The sequence below is a fragment of the Salarias fasciatus genome, chromosome 6, assembly GCF_902148845.1.
Source record: "Salarias fasciatus chromosome 6, fSalaFa1.1, whole genome shotgun sequence".
NCBI classification, from domain to species: Eukaryota; Metazoa; Chordata; class Actinopteri; order Blenniiformes; family Blenniidae; genus Salarias; species Salarias fasciatus.
The window spans coordinates 15161562-15184402 of NC_043750.1; the positions used below are offsets into that span (position 1 = coordinate 15161562).

At 42.9% G+C, this 22841-nt stretch overlaps 1 protein-coding gene across 4 annotated transcripts in view; it reads right to left on the reverse strand.

The window, feature by feature from the left end:
* Positions 1 to 1974: 1974 nt before the first annotated feature.
* The window catches only part of LOC115390746 (paired box protein Pax-5-like), a 52707-nt gene continuing 31840 nt past the window's right edge, over positions 1975 to 22841 (reverse strand). For all 4 annotated transcript variants that reach the window (XM_030094743.1, XM_030094741.1, XM_030094742.1 and 1 more), the window contains exons 7-12: positions 15640 to 15772; positions 10183 to 10284; positions 7874 to 7960; positions 6764 to 6850; positions 5004 to 5111; positions 1975 to 2649 (exon numbers count right to left, since the gene is read on the reverse strand). In XM_030094743.1, coding sequence (XP_029950603.1) covers positions 5029 to 5111; positions 6764 to 6850; positions 7874 to 7960; positions 10183 to 10284; positions 15640 to 15772 — 492 coding nt within the window. In that variant the 3' untranslated portion in view covers positions 1975 to 2649; positions 5004 to 5028. The remainder of the gene's footprint in view (positions 2650 to 5003; positions 5112 to 6763; positions 6851 to 7873; positions 7961 to 10182; positions 10285 to 15639; positions 15773 to 22841) is intronic.

Genomic DNA, 22841 nt, shown 5'->3' on the forward strand with positions numbered 1-22841 from the left:
GGCCACAGGAGGCACGGCTGGATTTACCTCCTCAAGGAGAACAACTTCCAATCAATATTTTGTCATGTTTACTGTGTGGGTGTGTGAGTGTGTGTGGTGCCACTACTATAAAGCTCATGGTGATAATGATAATACTTTAAAAACGGATTAATAATCATTAATAATAATATCAAATTTGGGCATTGTAAAAACAGGACCACCTCTAATTGTGGGGACGAATTTAATAATATGCACTGATGTTATGGCAGGGTGTCTTTTTTTAAGTGATGATGGAGTGGAAGATAGTGTCGGACACTAGCTGCAATCCTCTGCTTCTGTTTTAATGCTCATCCATTCATATTGTATATGTGCCTCATGCAGACTGGGGTCATGGGGAAAACAGGCTATTCCAGCAGACATCAGGAGGAAGGCTGCACACACCCCACACTGTCAGACACAAATACACTGTATACATTACTATATATGCATTTTCGTTTTAGAAATTCGAGGTTTACCTGATTCTGTCCAATCAGTGTGATTTGGAGTGATAAAATTGTGCTTCTTAATCTGTAACAATAATGATTATTACCTGGGTCGGCTAATTGTAGCTGCCTGACAAATATTTTCCACATTGCTTATAGAATTTAGAACCACATGTTCAGTCTGTTTTTCCAGCAGATCTGTGACTGTTGTGGGAGATTCTGTGATCGTGATGCATATTTCTTTACTCGGTGCTGAAATATAACTGTGGATGCATTGGGGAAATTCGCGTCGGATATTGAAATTACTGTTTTCCGGAAGGCTTCTTTTATTCTACTACCCTGTGTTTGCCTGCAGGTGACGGGAGTTCTGTTAAAGGAGCTGCAGAAACGGAGGCTGAAGCCTGTTTTAGAGACTCGTGGTCAGCAGTGGGGGAGATGCTCACATATAAACTAAGGCACTGTCCTTGTTTTCAGCTGGTGTGGTTCAGGTTCAATAATGCCTCAGAAGGATCAAGAGAAAAAGACAGAAATAAGGAAAGGCCCCTGCTGCGATGCACACTGACAGCACAGCAGGCAAGCCTTCAGAAGAGTCTTCTTTAGAGTTGTGTATGCACAACTTTTAAGGTCTACAAATGTAAAAGGATCCACTCTAGTACTATTTCAAAAAACCCAGAAACAACAAAGAAACTAACAGCTTTGTTCCATGTTCATTGTTATAGTATGTTCATATAGCTATATTTTATGTCTCACACTGCAGACTTGGTGCCTCCAATCTGTTAGCTAGTAAAAACTACACAGTAGCAATGAAGCGCTACAGTCAGCCACACACACACACACACACACACACACACACACACACACCCCAAACAAACAAATACAACCAAAGATATGTAAACACTCGCAGACAATGGCTAAAAATAACACCACGCACCTTTTAAGTCTTTTTAGCATAAAGAAAGCGTCATCACTAAAATCTAAATTCAAAATGTGAATAATTGAAATTGCTATTGACATTGTGACTCTCTTTTCTTTCACTGATTACTGTACAAGGTTCGTGTGGACAGAACTGAAACAGGAAGCTACGCACAGATTCGGGACGACGTCGCTCCCCTACCCCGCAAGATCAATGTAGAAGATTTGAGATCAGTGCGAGAGGGCAGATCTGTCCCCACTCTGTCTGTACATGATGGGTAAGGCCTCGACCCTGGTGTCATGCATTGTCACAGCGCAGAACTGATGTTGGACCACAAAATTGAAAATAAAAATAAAAATAAAAAAACAACAAAAGAAAAACTTTCACATAGATTTTTGCACAAAAATCAATGTTTTTATAGAAACCATTTCAGCACAAGGACACGCAGTTAAAAAGGGGAGCAGAAAAATAAAGAGCAGAACTTCACGATTTGAAAAAAAAAAGTCAAAGAAGTCAAAGAAGTAAAATGGCGCCTTTGAGTGATGATTGAGTCTCTTTGTGCTTTGTAGTTAGTCAGCCGATCCACAAGGGGGGGGCCCATCTTTGGGGAGTTTTAAAGAGAGAAATAGAAAGAGCAAGACAAAGAGAGAGAGGAAGAGAGGGTGCCAGTGCTTCCAGATTCTTCTTCTGAATATTCAGGAGGCAAAAAAAAAATAACAATTACGTCTGGTTCAGTGGCACCAGTGTCAGCTGATGCCACATGACAAACTATGAACAGAAAAATTGCAATCTGAACACATTTATAAACAAAGACTTCTTCTTATATGGAAAGTATTTCAGAGTTCATATTTCACTGCATCAGGATCATCATCATCATCATCATCATCATCACTATTCTAGCACAACAGCGTGACACTATTATAAATCATTACAGGCATTCACTCTCATCATGGAGTGCAACGCAGAAAAGCTTCTTTATATATTACTCTGTGTCTCCCTCCATCATAAATAGCTCTTAATCAGGAATACATCTTGGCTGGGGGGGCAGGATAGCACCTTCCTGTCCAGTAACACAACCTGCTGTTTTTTGATTTCTGGTCTGATGCCAACATGTTTGCGTTACAGCAGAGGGATGATCTGTTTAGCTGTGCTTTACTGAAAGGCCTGTCTGTCCGCTGGTCAGCGGCGTGGAGACGTCTGCCATGGGTGAGTCAGGAGAGCTGAACACGACACTCGGCCTTGATGGGAAATTCTTCCCTGTGGTCATTTGTGGTACTGCAAAAAATGGAGAAAAGATTTCTTCTGATCCTACAAGCATCCAGTTATTAGGTTTTTCTCTGTCACGTAAGAATTATAGATTTTAGATTTTAAATTCTCAGCATATTTTGAGATTCGGTTTGTGATTTTTTTTTCTTCAGACTCAGAAACAAAGTGAACAACAAGGAAGCAAACCTCAAGGCCGTGGTCAGTGTCCAACCCTGGCTGACACATCCAAGGTGTGAGGATACAGCGTTTATGATTGGTCAATCACTGTGGCGTCGACCACTGAAGTTACATGTTTGCAAAACCTCCCTCCTGAGCAGTACAGTCACAGATACACAGACAGATTGAAGTTTAATTTGTCACCATTACACTGAAAATTCTGCTCTAAAAATATTCCAATAGAGTGATGAGTATTTAGTTTTGCGCTTTATTTACTTTCATCATTTTGCTTTGAAATTAAAGAGAAAATTTCTTACAGGGAACAACCTAATGTTTTCCTCCACCCTGTAGCAGAGCCAAGGGGGCGGTCGCCCCAGGGCCCACAAGGTCATAGGGCCCCGTTTCAAGTGATGTGTTCACATTTAATCGGAAATAAATTATTATAATAAAATGTGCAGCGTGTGCGAGAAGGTATAGGCATATGATTGTGGGCTCCAATTTGCCAATTCTTACATTACGACTGTCCATGAATGCATCAGAGCTGTAAGCCAGCGCTGATTGGCTGTGCGGCATTAAGCATTAAACAGTATGCTAAACACTATGCTAGCCGCTAGAGGTACTACCCAAAACCTAACATCGGAGCCACTGGTGAGTCAGTGAAACCTTCAAAAATATTATCTTTATCAGAGTGCTGTGGTCTTTAACACCTGCCTATTTGAATGTGCCTTGTGTTGCTCTCAAATACAAGAGACCTCCGAGTCTATTTTTTTCTAATACACGTGAACTCCAAAAGATATAGATAGCTGTGTCTATATCTATCTGAATAGATTGTGTAATTTTAGACCAGCTGTGTTCATTTTATATTTAAGCTGTATCAAAGATGGTACAGATTCAGCCCGTGACTTTTTAATCTCAGTTTTCAGCACCATGGACAGCGGACGCTCTGAGATTGACACCTGAGGCTGCATTTGTGTGTGTGTGTGCGTGCGTGCGTGTGCGTGCGTATGTGTATTTGTTCTTCAGAACAAGTTTGTGAACTGGTTTGTGACTTTATTCTGCTTTCTGAGGCATATAGGTTTGCTTGGCTCAATAAAAGTGAGCATTAGTGTGCTGTTTGATGGTAGCATGAGGTATTGTTTGAATGGTAAAATTACTGTCATAAGGGCCTGTAGAGAATGCTCCGCCCCCTCCGTACTGAGAGCCACGCTCTGCCTCTGGTCCCACCTTCCTACACCTCGAACCCCAGGAGCTCTTTACTGACCCCCAAGAGAAGGGCTGATCCTGTAATTTGAAATTCACTGAACTAAAAGTGAAATCAGCAGCACAAACTCAATCTGCAAACGGCAGCATGTTGACTTGTCAGATCTCACAGCTACATTAGTGGCATGTTTTAAAATGTAGCAGCACATATCTGAATGAGCTCAGGGGTGCAGGTTATATTTAAAAAAAAAAAAAAGTTTGTGTTCATCTGTTCCCAGTCCTTTGTGAATTGGTATGAGTTTTTCACCTCTAGGTTACCCTATACCAGCCCATGCTTTCTACTTCTGTGTGAATCTAAGCTGAATTGGCTTGGAACAAGATCATTTTGTGACTATTTGTGCTTCGCATAAATTAAAAAGTTTGACCGTTTCAATACTCGCATTCGGAGTGCGGAATTGCAAACATTTGTAACCAGAATGCCTTTATTAAAGTTATGAAATCCCATTTTTCCCCCAATGCCATCTCAAATGAAGGGTGCCATTGGACCAACTGCAAAGAAACTAACTACACTGAGGAGTGATTTTGGTCATTCAGTATTATGACGGACAGATTGTCTTGATTCCACTGTAGTAAGTCGTAGAAAATTGATTGATAAATGTTCGGTCATAAAAAATACTGTTTGGTTTAGTGATTTTTCTCATGTCATCCTAAAAGTTATCCTAAAACAGAGTTGGGTTCAGAGGTTCAAAAACACACTCCTTCATTAATAAGATGACTCACTGTAAGGAAAAAAGGGATTCAGCATCTTAATGAATTATTGGAGTTTTCAAAAATCATAAATGAAGCCTTGTTTGAAAGAAAAAAAAAAAAGAATCCCATATCCTCACAGTAATGAATCACTGACATCAGATATTTTTGATAATCCCCTCCATGTTGTCCAACTAGGCAAGTTGGCGCCGAGTGGTGCTGGTGCTATCCACCCCCCTCCCTCGTGTCCAGCTCCTCACCCTCCTCCCCTCCCTGTGTGGGGGGTCAGTGGCGGTCGTAGGCGGAGGCCGTGGCGGTGGCAGCAGGGCCCGCCCCCCGCGACGTCGCACTGTAGTAGTACGGTGATCCTGAGGGCGAAACACAAGCAGGCTTTTCAGAAAACTCACAAATATTACCTTTTCAAAAAAAAAAAAAAAGTGCAAAAAGAGTAAAAAACTAATTTGCTAAGTGATGAATGAATCCAGTTAATGCAAACATGATCGTGCATTTGAAGTGTCTGAGGGTGAGTGAAATGAGGCTGTAGAATACTCCAGTAAAATCTCTTAAACTGTATTAAATGTCAAGAAATTTTGGAAGGCAAATTCAGGTGAAATATTCAATACTTCACAAGATGATTTAAAAAATATAGAATGAAACTCTGAAAACAAAATAGAGGAAATGAACCTTGACATGTTTTCCTGTTTTCATCCATTTTACTCAGTCTGTGGTTCCCAAGGTTGATTTTTCCTTTGAGAGCCCAGATTGCCTCTAACAAAGGCCACTGATCCCCCTCTTGATCTCTGATTTGCCAAAGTGAATGAAACAGCTGAAAGAACCGCTCTCACCAACATACAAAAGCCTGAGAGAGAAAACATTCGACGTGCAGAGCGTTAAAACCTGAGCGCGGTGTGGCTGCATGGACTGGGGATTTGGTTGAAACTCGCGTCGCTGTCTTTTGCTCGTTTCTTCTCTCATGAACTTCTGTCACAATGTCATCGCATTCACATATCTGAGCAATTACCTTGGTGAAAGTAATTTTTTTTTATTACAAATAGAGATGATGGTAAAATGACAAAAAACACGACTTCGGTTGTAATAAATCTGAATTCTCTTGTGACAGCGTGGGATTATTTAAATACAGTGTAAATGTGGAATGAGCGGCTTCAATTTTCTGGTTAAGATTATTTTTAACTTTGAATGTGAGTGGTGAAAGGCCGGGATGAGATGACACGAGATGATGAAGCTAATGACAGAAAAAATATTCTCCCTTTCATGTACCACCAATAAAATTAACTGGGTCTACTTCTTTGATTCTTTCGGCGTTATCGTCCTCAGTCTTTCAGTCTTTCACACACACGCACACACACACACGCGCGCACACAGAATCTAAGTGACAGTCTAAGCTGACACACTGAGTACAGCTCTACTACTACTGATCCCTTGAGTCTATTCTCTCCCCGGGGAAGAGGTCAATTCAATACTGTAACCCCAAAGCCACACCGAAACCCACACTCACACACACTTCAACACACGCAGAAACATTCACCTTCACGCACACACACTCACAGGTACACACCTGTCTCTGTCACTTCCATCAATCAGCTGAGCTGCGGGTTGACAGGTTATGTCTGTCCACAGTCCAGGTAATCTCAGGAGCCTCTTTGGGGAAGTGAGGCATTAAGCCGAGCTGACAAACTATTTAGTCTCACTCAAGATTTCAGACGACTTTTCTGCCCCCCTTTGCCTCTTTTTTTGAAACGACTCTCTTTTCTTTCTTATCTTTCAGCTCCCCCCCCCCTCCTCACCTGTCCTCACCTCTCCGCTAAATAACAGCCTCTTCCATCAATCCAAGCCTTTCGGTGTCTGGATGTGCATTTTGTCCTCATAATATGTGTCCACTGATCCATTATAATATTATACGTCCTCACGGTCTTCCACCGCCATGCCACCTGCCTGTGTGCTCACAGCTGACCCTTCATAGATTTGCCTGTTTTCTCTGTCTGGATCTCTCTCCACCTACCTTGCATCTGTCCTGCCTGGCTGGTGAAGAGACTGGAGGAGCAGCCGATTTCCGTCCCCAGGAGAGACCCATAATCCTGCTGAAACACTGGGGGGACGGGAGGGAAGAGGAGAGGTAAGGATGGGGGTCATCACAGTCTGATCCTTCTCATCTATTCTCCTTTAACACCGTCACACTGACTATATCAGCTTTAAACTTGAGCCCACAACACTCTCCTTTCATTCCCACTGTTCATCATTCAGTGTTGATTTTTCTTCTTAAAGCTTAAAGTATGAAAAAAATAATTTTCTTTCTTGCAGGAAAATTGAATAGAGAGCCTCTAAATGCCATGGTACAGCAAATTCTCTGTATATTGTTAAGTTGGGTATCTTGTATATTTTCACAGCATCCCTCTAAAAGAAAATCATCAGTAGTAAATAATACAGTTTTGCTATTGTTCAATTTCTCCATTAAAAGTGATGGTGACAGTTTGGCAAAAAAAATCTCCATTTAAGAGTTTTATGGTTTGACAAACCATTATTTTAAAATCCAAGTAAAACAGAGCTGCTGTGTTTCACACATTGAGAGTGAAACACACACACGTGCACGCATACACCTTACACAAATTACACTCTGGATAAAGTGAGTCAGTCCTGCTAAGCAGTGTGAATGACTTTGCACAGTGAAATCCTTTGTTTTTAATTGTCTAATTGTTGTAAATAATTGCATGAACCCTGAAACAAGTGCCTACTTTCTCCAAAACAGCTGCACGGCAACATCCTACAAATCACAAAGCAGTGTCTGCTAATCTGTCTCTTCCTCACCCTGTCCTCCCTTTTTTTCCCAAATTCATTCACACTCCAAATTGCCAGTCCTCAAAAAGAAAAAAAAAGAAAAGAAAAAAACCCTCTCTAGAACCATTAGTATGTCTATGATGCACTGCAGTCCATAGTACAATACGGAATGAAATGTAATGTAATGGAAAAAGTGAACAGCGGAGCATGAAAGATACAAGACAGTATTAGAAGCCGGCAGTGGGATGTGAGGTAGAATGAAATGAAATTCACTGATACAATTATTGATCCGGTCCTGGTAAGCGGAACTGGCTACAGCGATATGGGATATACCGACCTAATAGGCTGGGGTTCGGAAATCTCCACGACTCATTGTATGTGGAATACTGCGGATGGGAATACGGACTTCCGGAGAAATCTCCCCCTGAAAGAGAACACAGAGCAGGCAAAAGCCAACATGTTTAGACATATATGAGAATGAAACCTGCAAAGACTCGTGTTAGGTTCTATCGTTTTTGGGATAAAGGTTTCCAGCTTTTTGTGTTTCACCTGCAGTCTCAACCTTCTGAGGAGGAGGAGACATACAGATATAGAAATGGACGAAGACTAAGATTGCTAAATAGTGACGGAACCATATTGCAAGGCATTTCAGTGCAGCTTAAAGCCGCTTGTTTCCCACCCAGCGGTTTACAGACTGGTTGATAGTGACTGAACTGGAGAGAGACTGCAGCGGTCCTACAGTGGATGATAGCTTAGCTTTTCTCCCTCATTTACTACTTACTGTCTGGGGTCTACTCTTCCTCTTGTCTTCCCCTCACCCCTTTCTCTTTATTTTTCTCTCTCGTCCTCTGGCCCGCCTGACTACAGCCCTCCTGTCACCCTTCACATCAAAACAACATTCTCCTCCGTTTCTTCCCCTCTTTCTCCCTCGTCTCTCCGCCGGCTCGCTCTCTTTTTTCACTCTTTTGCTCTTTCTTTCTTTTCTCCTGAACCTTCACTCCTCCCAGGGGATCCCTCTCCCATAGCTGACAGTCACAGACCCTGATGCCCCCTCCCTCATGCCCCCCCCCCCCTCCTCTCCTCCCACCCGTTCCTCCTCTCTCCTCCTCGTTCTGTCGGTTCTGCCTCACTGCTCTCCTACACCCCCTCTGAGTGTCAGCCCCCCTGCTGCAGAGAGAAAGACAGAGAGACAGAGAGGGAGAAGGGAACAGCAGAAGAGAGTTGCTTGCTTAATGAAGGTATGATATTAGACAGAGTGAACAAAAAGGAGGATATTTGCCTGAGAAGTGCCGAGATAAAACACAGAGAAGCCGGAGGAGCAAAGTTTGTAGATTATCTTCTTCCCCGCTCGCTGCAGTCGGCTCATGGATTTCACTGAATTGACTGAGTCTACGGCGCCGTTCGCGTTTTTTTATGTACCAAGTTTCCTCTGTGGAAGTGTGTGTGTGTGTGTCTATATGTGTGTATGTTTAGCTCGGTCTGTCAGGTGGGGTCGGGATGTGGTCTCCGTGGCATCCCCGGGTGCGAACATCCTCTCCCTTGTCATCACCGCGGTGACGGCAATGTGTCAGGTTGTTTAGGAGGCGCGGGGCGGAGGGGGGAGAGAGGGGAAGGAAGGCTCAGGGGTCTCCCTTGTGAAGCTCAGTGTCAAGGTCGCACACGCACTGTCAATAACAAACCACACAACACACACACACAAACTCACCAACAACCGCATGCCAACACACACCAGCCAAAACACAAATATGCTGTCAAACCTGAGGACAGGGGCGAGCACAGGGGGACAGGGCGACGGGGTTACCCATCTTTAGATGTGCTATTCCTACAAGCCCGCTGAGAGAGTGTGTGTCACAGACTGAATGATTGGAATACACAGAGACAACAACTTGTAAAACAATATTGTTTATTTGACTTTGTTTCACAGACACTTGTTTTTTTTGTTTTTTTTTTCGGCTTTATCCCCTCTGCGCATTCTTTCACGCTGACCCACGGCCACCGCCGCAAGTCTGAGACGGAGCAACAGAGAGAGGGAGAGCGCGCAAGAATAGTGGTCCAGGATTGAAACACAAAAAGCGTCGTCGAAGGCGGAGTGGAAGGGAATAATGAATTAGTCGTGGTCACTGGTGATTCTCATAAAAACAAATTACTAATGTTGAGAGGGACAGCTGTGCTACTGTGGCTGGTTTCTAATGACACACAGAGAGATGCACAAACATAGACATAGTATATGCACACAAAACACACACACGCGCACACGCACACACACACGCTACCCCCTGGGAGCACTGTCAGCCATAGTGTGTAGACAGACAAGAAAGAGGAAGTGGCAAAGCTAAGTACACCCCCGAAGACACACACACCCACACACACACACACACACCACACACACACACCCCACACCCTTTTGGAACATAACTCAATGCAGATATGCAAGTACATTTTCAGATCTGCTGGCGTGATGGCTGCTTGTTCACACTGAATTTTTTTTTTTTTTGTTGACAGGAAGTTGCTCAATACTAAATAAAATAGTTGAATAATAACTTATATAAGGCAAAACCCTTGTTTAAAATGGAGTGAAAATGAGATTAGTGTCCGTTCGTGTGTGTGTGCGTGTGTGTGTGTGTGTGTGTGTGTGTGTGTACTCACCTGGTACCATGCCAGTGAGCGAGGGGGTGGAGTAGCTGCCCTGTCCAGTAGGAGGGACGTGAGGAGGGTAGCCTGGCAAAGTGGTGCTGGCTAGATCTCGACCTGTAATCCCACAAAAAAAAAAACATGTCTGCTGTCAGATTACTGCAATCCATTACATCTACCAACACTATCTTCAACCATACAGTCCTCCTTCTCCTCGCCATATTGAGACACCCTTGCTCTGTATCATGTGTAACAGTGTTTTGATTGTTATATGCTGGATTTCATCCTGCAGCACTTATTTCATTCAATTTGATGTCTGTTTTGATATAAATTTGTCGCAGTTGACTATAATCCCTCCTCTGAATTTCTAAAAAGTTGAAAGAGCCTATTAAGGCATTAACTGCATTTTTTTTTTTTTAATAAAATTACTGCTGTCCCTAATGTGTACACTGGGGGCAGCAGAGAACCGGAAAAGCAGATGTAGTGGCTACCTTACTACGAGCAAAACATCACGAGCATCAGAGCCACGCCGCAGGGTAAGTTTAATAAAATACGCGGACTGTAGAAATCCTGTCCTGTGATGAAGCTGAAGTCTTACAATGTCTTTTGTTTTTACAAGTTTTCCAGAACGTAAAGAATTGAATGCAGTGAAATTTGTCCAGGTGTGTTTGCAGGACTCCAATTAAACAGCTGGTCCAACATAATCAGACACTTCACCTGTTACGTCCATTTTTAATCAATTAGTGATTATAAATATATTATAAATATGTACATTTTCCCTTTTCATGTAGTGAATACTGAGCTGCGTCTTACATTGCTAAATGTTATTATATCCACATTTATTTCTAATTTTCATAATATTTTGATATTTATTATTGTTAAATACTATTTTCATATATCTTCTATGCAACGTAGAGCGTCAATGACAACTGAATATACAATGGGATAAATAAATTCTCATCTTTTAAGTGCAAGCATGCCTTCAGCATGGCATCTTCATTAGTTCAAAAATATCATGACAGCACAACTTTTTACTCTTCAATTAATTAATTGCCACAGTTCTAACTTAATTATTCTTTTGTATAATTTGGTTATGGTAAATCTTGAGTGTGATTTCTCAATGGATCTTCACAGGTTTTCTCTGGAGTGTTTCCAATTCAACCATTTTATCATGCTTTTTAAATTCATCACTTGCATATATCACTTATTGCCAAAGTAAAGGCAGCTAAAACAATGTGTCTTTATTAATCTTTGGCGTAACTATTTAGACATCATACACTTCTAAAGACCTTTAAGTAATTGAAACCCCAATCAAATCTTTAATATGCCCTTGAAGGGGTTTGGTCCCAACTCAGTTCTAGCACATTACGGATTGATTGTGTTGATTTTGGTTGATTAAAGAAAAGTTGATCACAGAAAATGATCAGGTGTCACGAAAAAGACTGAAGATTATTGTGTTGTGGGTTCCCAGGTGCATAATATGTGGAAATGTGACAAACTGAACTGTATCTATCACATTAAGACCTGCTGTATGATGTAAGACATGTACTTACAGACATCCACCCATCCATTCATCCTTCCATACATCCATCCATACATCCCAGGATAGACACAGCATACCATATATTAATTCTTAAGCTATATACCATCTTAACCGAATAAAACTAAATGTTTAAAATGCTGAAAATGCTCATTTACAAATAGTGTGAGTTTAAAATGATATCATCTTAGTATTAAGAAATTTTAATGTATTTTTTTTTTATTTTTTTTTTATCAAAAGCCCATTTAAGCCGTTCTCCTACCTTTTGTTTTTCCTCTTCAGTGTTTTCCATCCCCTGGCATCTATTAATTTCCAGACTCCCCTTTCCCTCGTTACCACCACCTTACCCCCCCTCCCTTTGTCTGTCACTTGGTGGATAGGATATATAACTGCATTAGACTACATGACAGTGTGTCGACCCAAATCATTTCTCTATGTTTGCACGCAGTAGACATTGGGAGTGCGTGGAGAGGGGGCCCTCCATTCATCTTCATCTTCTCTCTCTCTCACACACACACACAAGACACACACACACACACACACACACACACACACACCACACACACACACACACACACACACTCACACCCTCCTCCTTCACCCTGCACATACACATTTATCATCATCATAAACAGCTCAGATGCTAACACCATCAATCCCATTCACTTCCCCTCCACTTAACCACTGCTAACTAACTGAGGGGGAGAAGGGGGGAGAGGGAGATGGAGGCCATAAAAGACCAAGAGATGGAAAACTGGTGGGGAACAAAATAGAGACCACAAACAAAAGAAAGGATGTGTGACTGCTGTAGGACAGCGATTGTGGGGACCAAATAAAAAGCATCCATTAAAAGAAATCTGTGAGACATTTTCAGGCGTTTTGCTCCTAAATATCAGAGAGAACTGCAGGCAGACACATGCATATCTAGTCAAATGTTGTTGTTTAACAGTGTTGCACCACAGGAGTCTGTCTGTGCATGTTTGAGGCGTCTCTCTCCTCCATCACACCTCATTTAAAGCCATAGATCTGGACGACATTTCAGCAGAGAATGATGAAAATCCCTCTTCATTTAAATCACATATGTCTGATGAGGGAGACTATTATATCTACAGAAATGAGTTAAAGCACATTTTACCTCACCCTCTGTCTCTTTGAATGCAGAACATTGATGACATCCTCTTTTTCTTCCTTTTTCATATCTTTGATAGCTCATAATGAATTAGTGATCTCTCATTATTATCCACTGATATCTGCAGTCAAGTAATGTAACAAAAAGCTGTTAATGGTGTTTCAGTCCTTAAGATCAAACCTTTAAGAAATGAATTAAAATCCAAATGTACAGATTCCGGTTGTGCAATGTCTGTCCATCAGAATGGACCAATAGGCTTTATAAGACGCCTCTCATGCTGTCTTGGTCCTACCTGTGAGCAAAATTGGCCGAATAATCAGAAAATGTTTGCTCCACAGCTAGTAAAAGTGCTTATAGACTCCCATCCTCCACTGATATTTAGGCTGTGTTTATCTGTATTAAATTAAGTTTGACTGAGTCTGGTTTATAGAGTCAAGCCATTTTGGTGACCTGTTTTAGCTGCACTCTGAAATTAGATAAAAAAATCCTTCATTCTCCTCTTGTTTCCTCTGCGTGTTTTTAGTTTGGTTTCCTGCTAACAAAACAGTCCTGCTCTTAGCTCAGAGGTGTTGTATAAAAAATGCATCTTTACACTATTAATCAGTAAAGCCTTAAAAATACCAAGATAGAAACATAACAGAACAACAGTTGTATTTTTTATATCATATAGTCGAACACAAGAATTCAGCGGTTGTTATTAAAATGATCATATTTATTAGGGATGTATCAGCTCCCTGCGTAATCACATTTTGATTTTAATTTCTTTTACTTCTCACATTTTAGTATTGTAAATCATCAAAGATCTGGCGTTACACTGGCAGCGCCAGCAAACAGAAAACTGGACAGCACATGAATATAACGCGGCTCGGAAGCCATCCTGTGCTCATTTTTCTGTCCTCTTCATTATATATTAGCTCCTTCAACTCTCCCCGCATGTGTTTTTCTCCAGCAGATCCTTTCTTTACTCCAGCCTCCCTCCGTCCCTCTCCGCCTCCTCTCTCCTGTCTCTGCGTAGTAAAGTTTTTCTCGGTGTTTGACGCGACAGCGAGGCATTAGTGCAGACGGGCTACTCATCCGCTCAGGGTCAGTGCACAGGGCAAGGAGGAGAGGGAGGAGAGGGTGGAATAGAGGAGAGATGGACTCTCTACAGCCCAACTTAGAAGGGGCAGACAGGGCCAGATCCTCTGAGGTGTGTGTCTGTGTTTGTGCGCGCACACGTTCGTGCATATGTATGCCGGTTGTATTGATGTATCTGTTCTCCGCAGCTTTACTGTAGAGGTCGGCCGACGACTGCGAGTTAGGGGATGCTTGCTCGCACGCAGCTACAGACGAACACACGTCCTCCGCCTCTCCGTCTCGGCCCTTCACAACAAACAGCCATCAGAGCAACACATGTCAAAGCCGGAGGGATCGCGGGTGAGCGGTGCGTCCCTCCGTGCCTTTGCACTCTTGTCGACTGGATGAAGTTTAGGGTGAAGGAGGAGACCTCGGAAAGGAGAGTGTTGCTCTGCGGTGTGTGTCCGGGGTATCGACACTTCAAACACGCAGTAAGATTGCATCAAACACACAGTCGTCTGATCCTCTAGAGGGAGTTCTGTTCTGAGGGAAATGACAGGCAAGAAAATGCATGCACAATATTCAAAGATGTGTGTGTGTGTGTGTGTATGTGAATATAAATGTGTGTGTTTGCATGCATAAGCAGAAATGGAAATTCTCTCTCCTCTACTTTCTCTAGCTGTCTCTGTCTCTTTCTCTCCTCCTGCCGTGGGCAGGTAATATTCCTCAGTGGGTTCCAGGAGCAAAAAAAGAACCCAATCCCAGATTTCCCAAATTCCCAGCTCTATGATTCCCCTCATTACAGATGGGAACGTGAATTCCTTGTCCAAGTGCTCCCTGGTCTACTCTTAATTAACCACGGCCTGTCCAAGCGCCCCTAAATGGAGAAACAGGAATAGACGGCGCTCTTTCCTCCATCATCCCACCTTTCTTCTCCTCTTTTCCTTCTCTCCTCTCCTGAGATCCAAAGCACCGAGCTCTTTAAGTACCGACAATCATGGAGCTTCTGAGGCAGACTTAACAGGCTGCTGGCGTACTGTGGTGTGTGTGTGTGTGTGTGTTGGTGTGTGTGTGTGTGTGTGTGTATTTTTTCCTTCTTTTTTCTTTTCTATCCTGTGGATGTGACTTTTGTTTAAATAGAAAGTATAACATTGTGTGGATTATGTTTTCAAATGCGTATGATTCATTGGGGGGCACTGCTAAACCTCATTAATAACTAAATGTGATCTGTCAGTTCACCATGTGAAGTAAGGTCACCACTAAGTTTCACACTTGATCATCAGATTATTATTCCAGATTAATATTAAAAAATGTAGAAAAGTGAACTTTTCTACTTTTTAAACGGTAAAGAGTGTTAGGATCAAAGAAGCTGATAGAAGCAGTCACAGATACTGAAGGTGTAGACGATGGTGAATTATGAAGCGAACACATTACATCAATAATGGATGAATGCCATGGACTTCTCATTTCCCCCCAAAAAAATAAGGCTTTCTTTCATAATGAAGAGCTAATGGAATCAATAACATTACACACTGAGAGCAGATAGGTTATTACCTGCTTCTTTTCATCTAGAAAATGATTTGATTTTTTTCTGTTTTTTTTTTTTTTTTTTTCCTCCACCTCAGGTTAACCTGTCCGCTGTTGTCTGTGTGTTCGGAGTCAGTCTCAACTCTTTTGTTTCTGCTTCCCGTCATTAGTCTGTGATATGGGTAGAAATTCATTCACCAGTCCGTGAAAGCCGTTTTACCTGGAACGAGAGAATAGGACTGTGGGCCGGACACGCTGGCTCCTAACTCCGCCCCTGTGCCCGGATTGGCCAAACTGTTCTTCATCTCATCCAGTCCGCCTGCTAGCGAGGCCATGGCCGAATAATCCGAAGTCTGGAAAACAGCAGGGAGGGGGGAAGAAAGAGTTCAATTATGAACAAATGAAAACCACAACTGTTACTGTGAGCTGCAACGTGAATGCACAGCCGAGCGCTGTGGCGCATACAGCTGTGAGCAATCTGTTCATTATATCCTGCTCCATTTCTAACATGCTGCACCTTCCTCCGAGCAGAGAGCCGGGGAGCTTTTGTGTGAACGCACACACGCGCACACAAACACACAGCGACATACAGAAAAACACCTACAGCAGAGAGTTTATTGATCTGTTTACAAAGACAGGGATTTACTGTACAACTAAGTCCAACAGTCTATAACCACAGGATCAGCGGGCTCCGTCTCTTCATCTCCCTCACTCTCACCGGCACACACGGTCCATACGTCCAACACACACCGCGCTCACACATGGCTGCGTGCACACACTCCCACACACAGTTATATTTACTCACACACATGCAACTGTGGCCTTACACAGACCGCGGCTAACACAAAGCCTCCAGCTTCCCCAGATACCAGCAAAAATAAGAACTATGATGATCTCAGCAGGCACACACACACACACACACACACACACACACACACACACACACACACGCCAGTGGCTTTTTCACACACACACTACAGAGGCTGTAAACCACACAGAGCTTTGGAATCTGAAGTGACAAAGCAAAATGTGGAACTTTTCTGGCTGTACTGTGTTTATGCATTGTGTAATATTTAATACATATTATGAAAATCAATAGGAGAACAAAAAGAAAAGTAAAGTCCATCTGAGTCCATAAAGTATTGCTCACTGTTCACTCAAGTAATCTGTTTTGCAACAAACAGTAGATTCTGACCTTTAGATCAACAAAGATCACTCAGACAGTCTGTGAAGCAGCTTCTTTAACAGATCCAGTCAGCTCGATGGACGGATAATGGAAACTGTCCGCTCACCTGTGTGTGACCCCAACACACAGCCATGACCCATCCATCCTCATTCCACTCCCAGCTCCTTGTGTGTGTATATGAGTGTGTGTGTGAGTGTTGATTTAAAGCGATGGTGATGACAAACATAAAGAATCTCAAGGATGATGACATCTGTGCATGTGTGTGTGCGTGAGTCAGGGTTGCCAATCCATCACCTGGCAGCCACACACACTTCCACCTGGGCAGATTTGTCAATTAACCTCACATGCATCTTTTTGGACAGCGGGAGGAAACGGGAGTAATCAGACAAAAATCCACTCACAGTTGGAGAGAACATGCAAGCTCAACCCTCAAGGGTCCAGTGTTTGAACCCCAAGAACAATCTTTAATTGAGTAAAACCCTCACACTTATTGATTGCCTCCTACGTTTCCAGATAAGAGATTGCATTAGAATCACTCTCCGGTTTGCTGTGCGCAGTGTGCCTGGTGAATGCAGTCCCTCCGGTGATGCCGCAGCCTTCATTAAGTGTCCTCAGCGCAGCGTGTTCGCTCAATCTGCTCAGCACAAGAGTAACTGCACACAAAGCTCTTTACGGGGTTTAACTCGGCAATTCTGCCCTGTGCTGCAGAGTTATGTCATCATGAATGTTTCGCAGGCTTCTGCAGTGTATTAATAAGCCTTCCAGCAGGAAGACATTCTGACCAGGCAGCCTGACCTCCTGTATGCCGTCAAAATGAAATTACAGCAAGATCTAGTATCCTCATGAGTGAAAGACAAGTTCCTTTAGAATAATTAAGTATTTTTACATACATAAGTTGAATCTTTATATTTACTTTTTAAGTTTTGTCATTAAATATTTATCATGAAGCATCTTTTGGAAAAATTAGACAAATATCTCAGGATATATATTCAGGTTTCACAGGTTGTGATCTTCACCCTGCAAATTGAAGCATCTTCAGCCAACAAACTGTTCCCAATATAGTGTGTTGGAAGCATCATTGGTTTGGACAAAAAGTGTCAAAAACATTTTAATATGTTTTGATAGTATTTAGGAAATGATCATTGAAACAGTTACAGGAACATTAAAGTCTGGACATCTCAAAGCAATTGAATCAGGTCTGCTGGTCAAATGCCTAGAAAGTCATTCTCTGTGTGTGTGTGTGTGTGTGTGTGTGTGTGTGGTGTGTGTGTGTGTGTGTGTGTGTGTGTGTGTGTGTGTGTGTGTGTGTGTGTACACTAATGGCACCAATCAGAATTTCCTTTAGGTGATGAGGTGAGCGTTTCGCGCTGACCCTTTTAATACGTCTGCATCTGTGTGTGTGGATGTGTAAGTGTAGGCGTGTGTTTGTGCTCACTGACCTCTTAAACACCCCTGTGCTCGTCAGCGCACAACACAACCACTGGACTGTGACCTGCCAAATAAGAGCTTACTACAGATCTCCCCCCCTTTCTCTCTCTCTCTCTCTCTCTCTCTCTCTATCCCTCTCTCTCTCTCTGTCTCTATCCCTCTTTCTCGCTCTCTCATGTTTGACTTCACATTTTTTTTAAGCCCCTTTTTGTCTTACATCACACCCATCACACCTGTAGTTTTTTGTTTTTAACCCAATCATTCATTCTATCCCAGCAACGCCTCCCTCCCTCTCTCCTCCTCACTTGGCCACACTCTGTCTTATTATAATGGCATCTAATATTTCCATGTATCCATGTGTAAATGGGGGCCAGGCGGCAGCGGCAGAGAAGAAGGGGTCTGCCGTGGTAATTGGCCATGATGAAGTTTGGCCAGTGGGGTGACAGGCCTGCTAAGGAAGATGGATCATTCTCATTCGCCCCCGTAAATGTTGTCAATTCCAGCGCTCATACAGCGCCATCAGCCCTCATCAAAGAGGAGGGACGCAGCTGCCGGGCTGCGGAGGGGTTGGGTTTTGGGGGTTGGTGGTGCCGGGTGGGGAGGAGTTGAATGGGGCGGGATGGAAGGTTAGGAGAAAAGGTGCCAGAGGAAGCCTGGTACCGAGAGAGTAGGTCAAAACCAGAAACGAGCTTGAAGGAAGAACATCTGGACAGGGGGAACAAAGGAAGGACAAGAGATGGAAGTGAGAAGATTAAAGAAAGCAGACTGCAGGATGAACGACAAAGAGAATATTGTATCAGATTTCACCAAAAAAGTCTTACTTCTGAGAGGATTTAGTCATGAGACAACCTAGAGTCGAGTAACGGGAAGAAACGATGAAACTACCTCTATCTTTGATCAGCGGTCTTCATGTAAAGTTGGTCTTTTTTTGCATTTTATCAATAAACTGACCTAAACTGTTAACTTGGAGCTACTTTAGGCCATCATACAACAATTTCAGAATTAAAAATCTGTCAGTCAGCGAAAGTAAATAAGATTCCAGGTCGTAAAGCACAAAAGCAACACATCAGTAAATCATATTTATTTGTTGCTGTGCTTGGTCTAAATCTCATGCACACACACACAGATGCGTGCGCACACACAGCAGGCTGGTCTGCTGACTCAGATGTAGGCAGGTAATGGTTTGGTCCAAATTTCACATCAATAACAGATGAGGTCTAAACGGGACACCCACAAACACACGCAACACACACATGCGCGCACACACACACACACACATCCAGTTGGCTTGCAGCATTTGCATAATAGTATTTCCCCTTTTCCTCCTTTCTCCAAATAGCTCCCGGTTTCTCCATCTCCCACTCCATGCGCCACACTGTCTTGTGTAGTCCTGATGGAAAAAGGCTTGACTATAAACAAATACAATTCCCTCAGTGGCCCACAAACTGAGACAGGGATTGCGGGGAAGGAATTTATCTGTGCTCAAACTGAGCGTGGCAGCAGCGGGGAGGATATTAATTTCCAGACAGACGACCCACATGGACCTCAACTCTGGGGAGACGCCGCAAAACTTAATACATTTCCAGTCAAAAATTGGGTTAGCATTTCTTCTTCAGTAATCAAGGTGGTTAAAATTGCACTGATGATTAATCATTGTTTCTAGACCGGGACTCTATTTGAAGAGAAGTAATTAAACACTTGCAAATCAGTCATTTTTGTTTATTCTGTGATTTTTTTTTTTTTTTTTTTTTTTCCTGTAAGCAAATCTTCTAGAAAAATCAAAACCAGTAATAAAGTCGTCATCCTCAAAAGTGACAATACTTAATGGCAAGCAGACACTGATTTACTTACAGGAAATACAAAAGATTTGAGGAAGAAGGTTCAAGTTTAGAGTTTTACTTGCTTTCGGGTTCCTGGTCCTTTCCAGGATTTCTGTACCTTTTCTTTTGTGTTTTTGCTGTTTTAATTAAACGCTTATGAAGCTGTTGCTGTCTAAAATGTTGAAAAAGGAAAAAGTTGAAAAGGAAAATCAGAAATGTGAAAAATTAGAGTGTTTAAAAAGATGAGCTGGCACAAAATGAAGCAGAGTACTGTAATTACTTTATATTAAAAAAATGATGCCATATTGCAGACTTCTTTTTGCAGCAGATGAAGGTGGTGCACAGCAGTGTCGCGATTGGGATGCTTATGTTTTATCTATTTTGTGCATGAGGATCTGTCATTGTGAGACTTGCATGTTCTCCCTGTGTGCAGGCTCTTACCTGGTTCTCCTGTTTCCTTTAAGCGTACAGTCACATGCATGTTATATGAATCTGTATTTCTAAAATGTCTGTCAGTGTCAACATGTTGTTGTTGTTGTTGTGTTGTCGAGAGTCGAACGTAGCTATTTCGTGTTGAAGCCGGATGGCTGGAAAGTGAGTGTGTTATTATCAAATGTCAGCCGCGCTCGATGTGGTTTCGTTTGAATCGGTTATTCGCACACAGTGGGCCAATATAAACTGCACTCTGTCCTTGAGATCAAGGCTGACTAGAGCTGTCAGAGATGATGCTGCAAACAGAGCATTGGCATGAAACGGTCTGTTTATAGATCCCACGTAAGTAAAGTTAGGACTCTGTCAGCCTTTTTTGTTTCCCTGTATACCAGTATAACCCACTGGTCGGGACTGGGACGGGCATTTGGACCCGGGGCGGCGCTGATGAGTGGGGGCGCCGTCAGCCCGACTGATTTATCACCTGGGTAATAGGAAGTGATTGAAGGGAAATTCAAATGAACTCTCTCTGACAGGCACACATGCATACACACATACGAGCACGCACACATAAATTAATAGCGCGGCTTAATAGACTACAGGGAGAGGACAAGAGCAGGAGAGGGAGATGAGATAAAAGGATGGCTTGTTAGTGAAGAAAGATAGAGAAAAGGTCTGAGACAAACTGGATATAAAGAGTAACTACTGGTGACAGATAAAATAAGATTTGCTTGTGGAACGTGAGCAATTTTACTTTTTGTCTATTCAAGTTGGATCAGGGAAATAATAAATGAGGCTTGAATTTCTGTGCCACAGCGCTTAAAATACTAAGGAGCTTGATTTTAAGCACTGAAATCACAACATGTTAGTGAATCTTGTGCTGTTCAAACCTGAAAGTGAGCCCCTCACACCTTTTTGTTTTTCACTTTTTTCTCACTCCCTCGCCTCACGCTGTCTGAAATGCAGCCCTTGAACAATACAACCAGCAGGGCCAAGTCTGTCACCGCTTTTAGGAATGTCAGTCACAGCGCAACGTGACCCTCCTTGACCGCAACCCCACCAATCTTGGCTCCCACACACACACAAACACACACACATACCTTGATCCACATACCAAAGAGGCTGAGCAGTGGCTGTCAGTCTGTCATTGTTAAGGGTGTGACTGTCAATCATTCCCTCTGGGAAAAGGAGGGGTTGGCGGAGGTGGAGGGACAGATACTGATGTGGATTTGTGTGTGTGTCTGTGTGTGTGTGCATTGGGATCTCTCCGTAATGCAGTTCCAAAAGCCAGTTTGACCCCACCTCGACCTGCAGTTTAAAGGCACTACCCCAGACTGCGACCCCAGTGGCTTGACTGGGCTCAGACAGGACACTGATCTATGAATCATGGGTATTATCGTCTTGAGACTATAGAGCTACTCCGGCCAATCCCTGTCGACCTCTCGCCCTGTGCCACTCCAGTCCCCGTGTCGGTCAGCGGGAAGAGAATGGGTTAAAAAGCCAAACTCTGCCCTGTAGGTCTAAGGCTGCAACCTATTTGTGTTTCCTTTTACTATTTCTCCACTAAAGTGTATTTGTCCTCTTGCCCTTGACACTGGCTGAATAAATAAACAGAAGCGGGGTTATGTTTTAAGATTGCGGAAACAAAAGTGTCATTTTGAGACATTGGCAAAATATTCTTCCTAATTTTGACCGGAGGGCCGCGGATTAGGAGGCATTTGAGAGAATGTAGAGAGAATGCAAATGATAGCTTGTTGTCATTTTGTTATTCAGCGTACCACTTACACCTGTCTATTCCACTCACATTTACATTAATTTACTGCTGGGAAAGGGCGAGAGGTCAATTTCAATGCAACATTAAGACAACGCAGATGCCTCTTTTCTCGCTCTAGGTTTTCTCTTCTTTTTTTCATTTCTGACATGCCAGGAGCATGCATACGCTGTATGTACCTCAGGAGACGCATCAAGCTGCCAACAGCTCTATCTTCCTCCCCGAGCAGCAGGAAGTGAGGTCATAATGACAGCCTGGTCAATACGCTCATTAACCCCTGCCGTGCGACCGGATTAGAGTAACGTCAATACAGCAGGCCTGACTGGGTCTCATCACACCATCAGATCAGTCGCTCACTGCTGTCCGTCAAGCATAAAGAAAAAGAAAGAACAATCTCATGCTGACATTTTCAGATCAACTGCGTTGTTTGTGTGTTGTTTTTGAAGGTTGAATTTTGCTGTGCGATGTGACCAGTTTTATTTGCTGGTAGTTTGGCATGGCATGGCATGGCAAGGCATAGCAGGCAGGCTTTTAAGCTCAAAGCACAGAGAAGTGATCCACACGGCGGTCAGAGAAAGAAACAGGCATGTAGGTGAAGTGAAGATCTGCCAAGTCAGCGGCACAAGATTGCATCTGTACCAGGATGTACCGTCATGGAAATAGGAAAACCACACATCAGTAGAAGAAAGTTCTCTCTGTGTTCATTGCTTACTTGAACTCTCTTGACATTTCAGTAGCAGTGGTCAGACTGAGTGTGCCGTTCACACACTTCGGTTCACCAGAAGCAA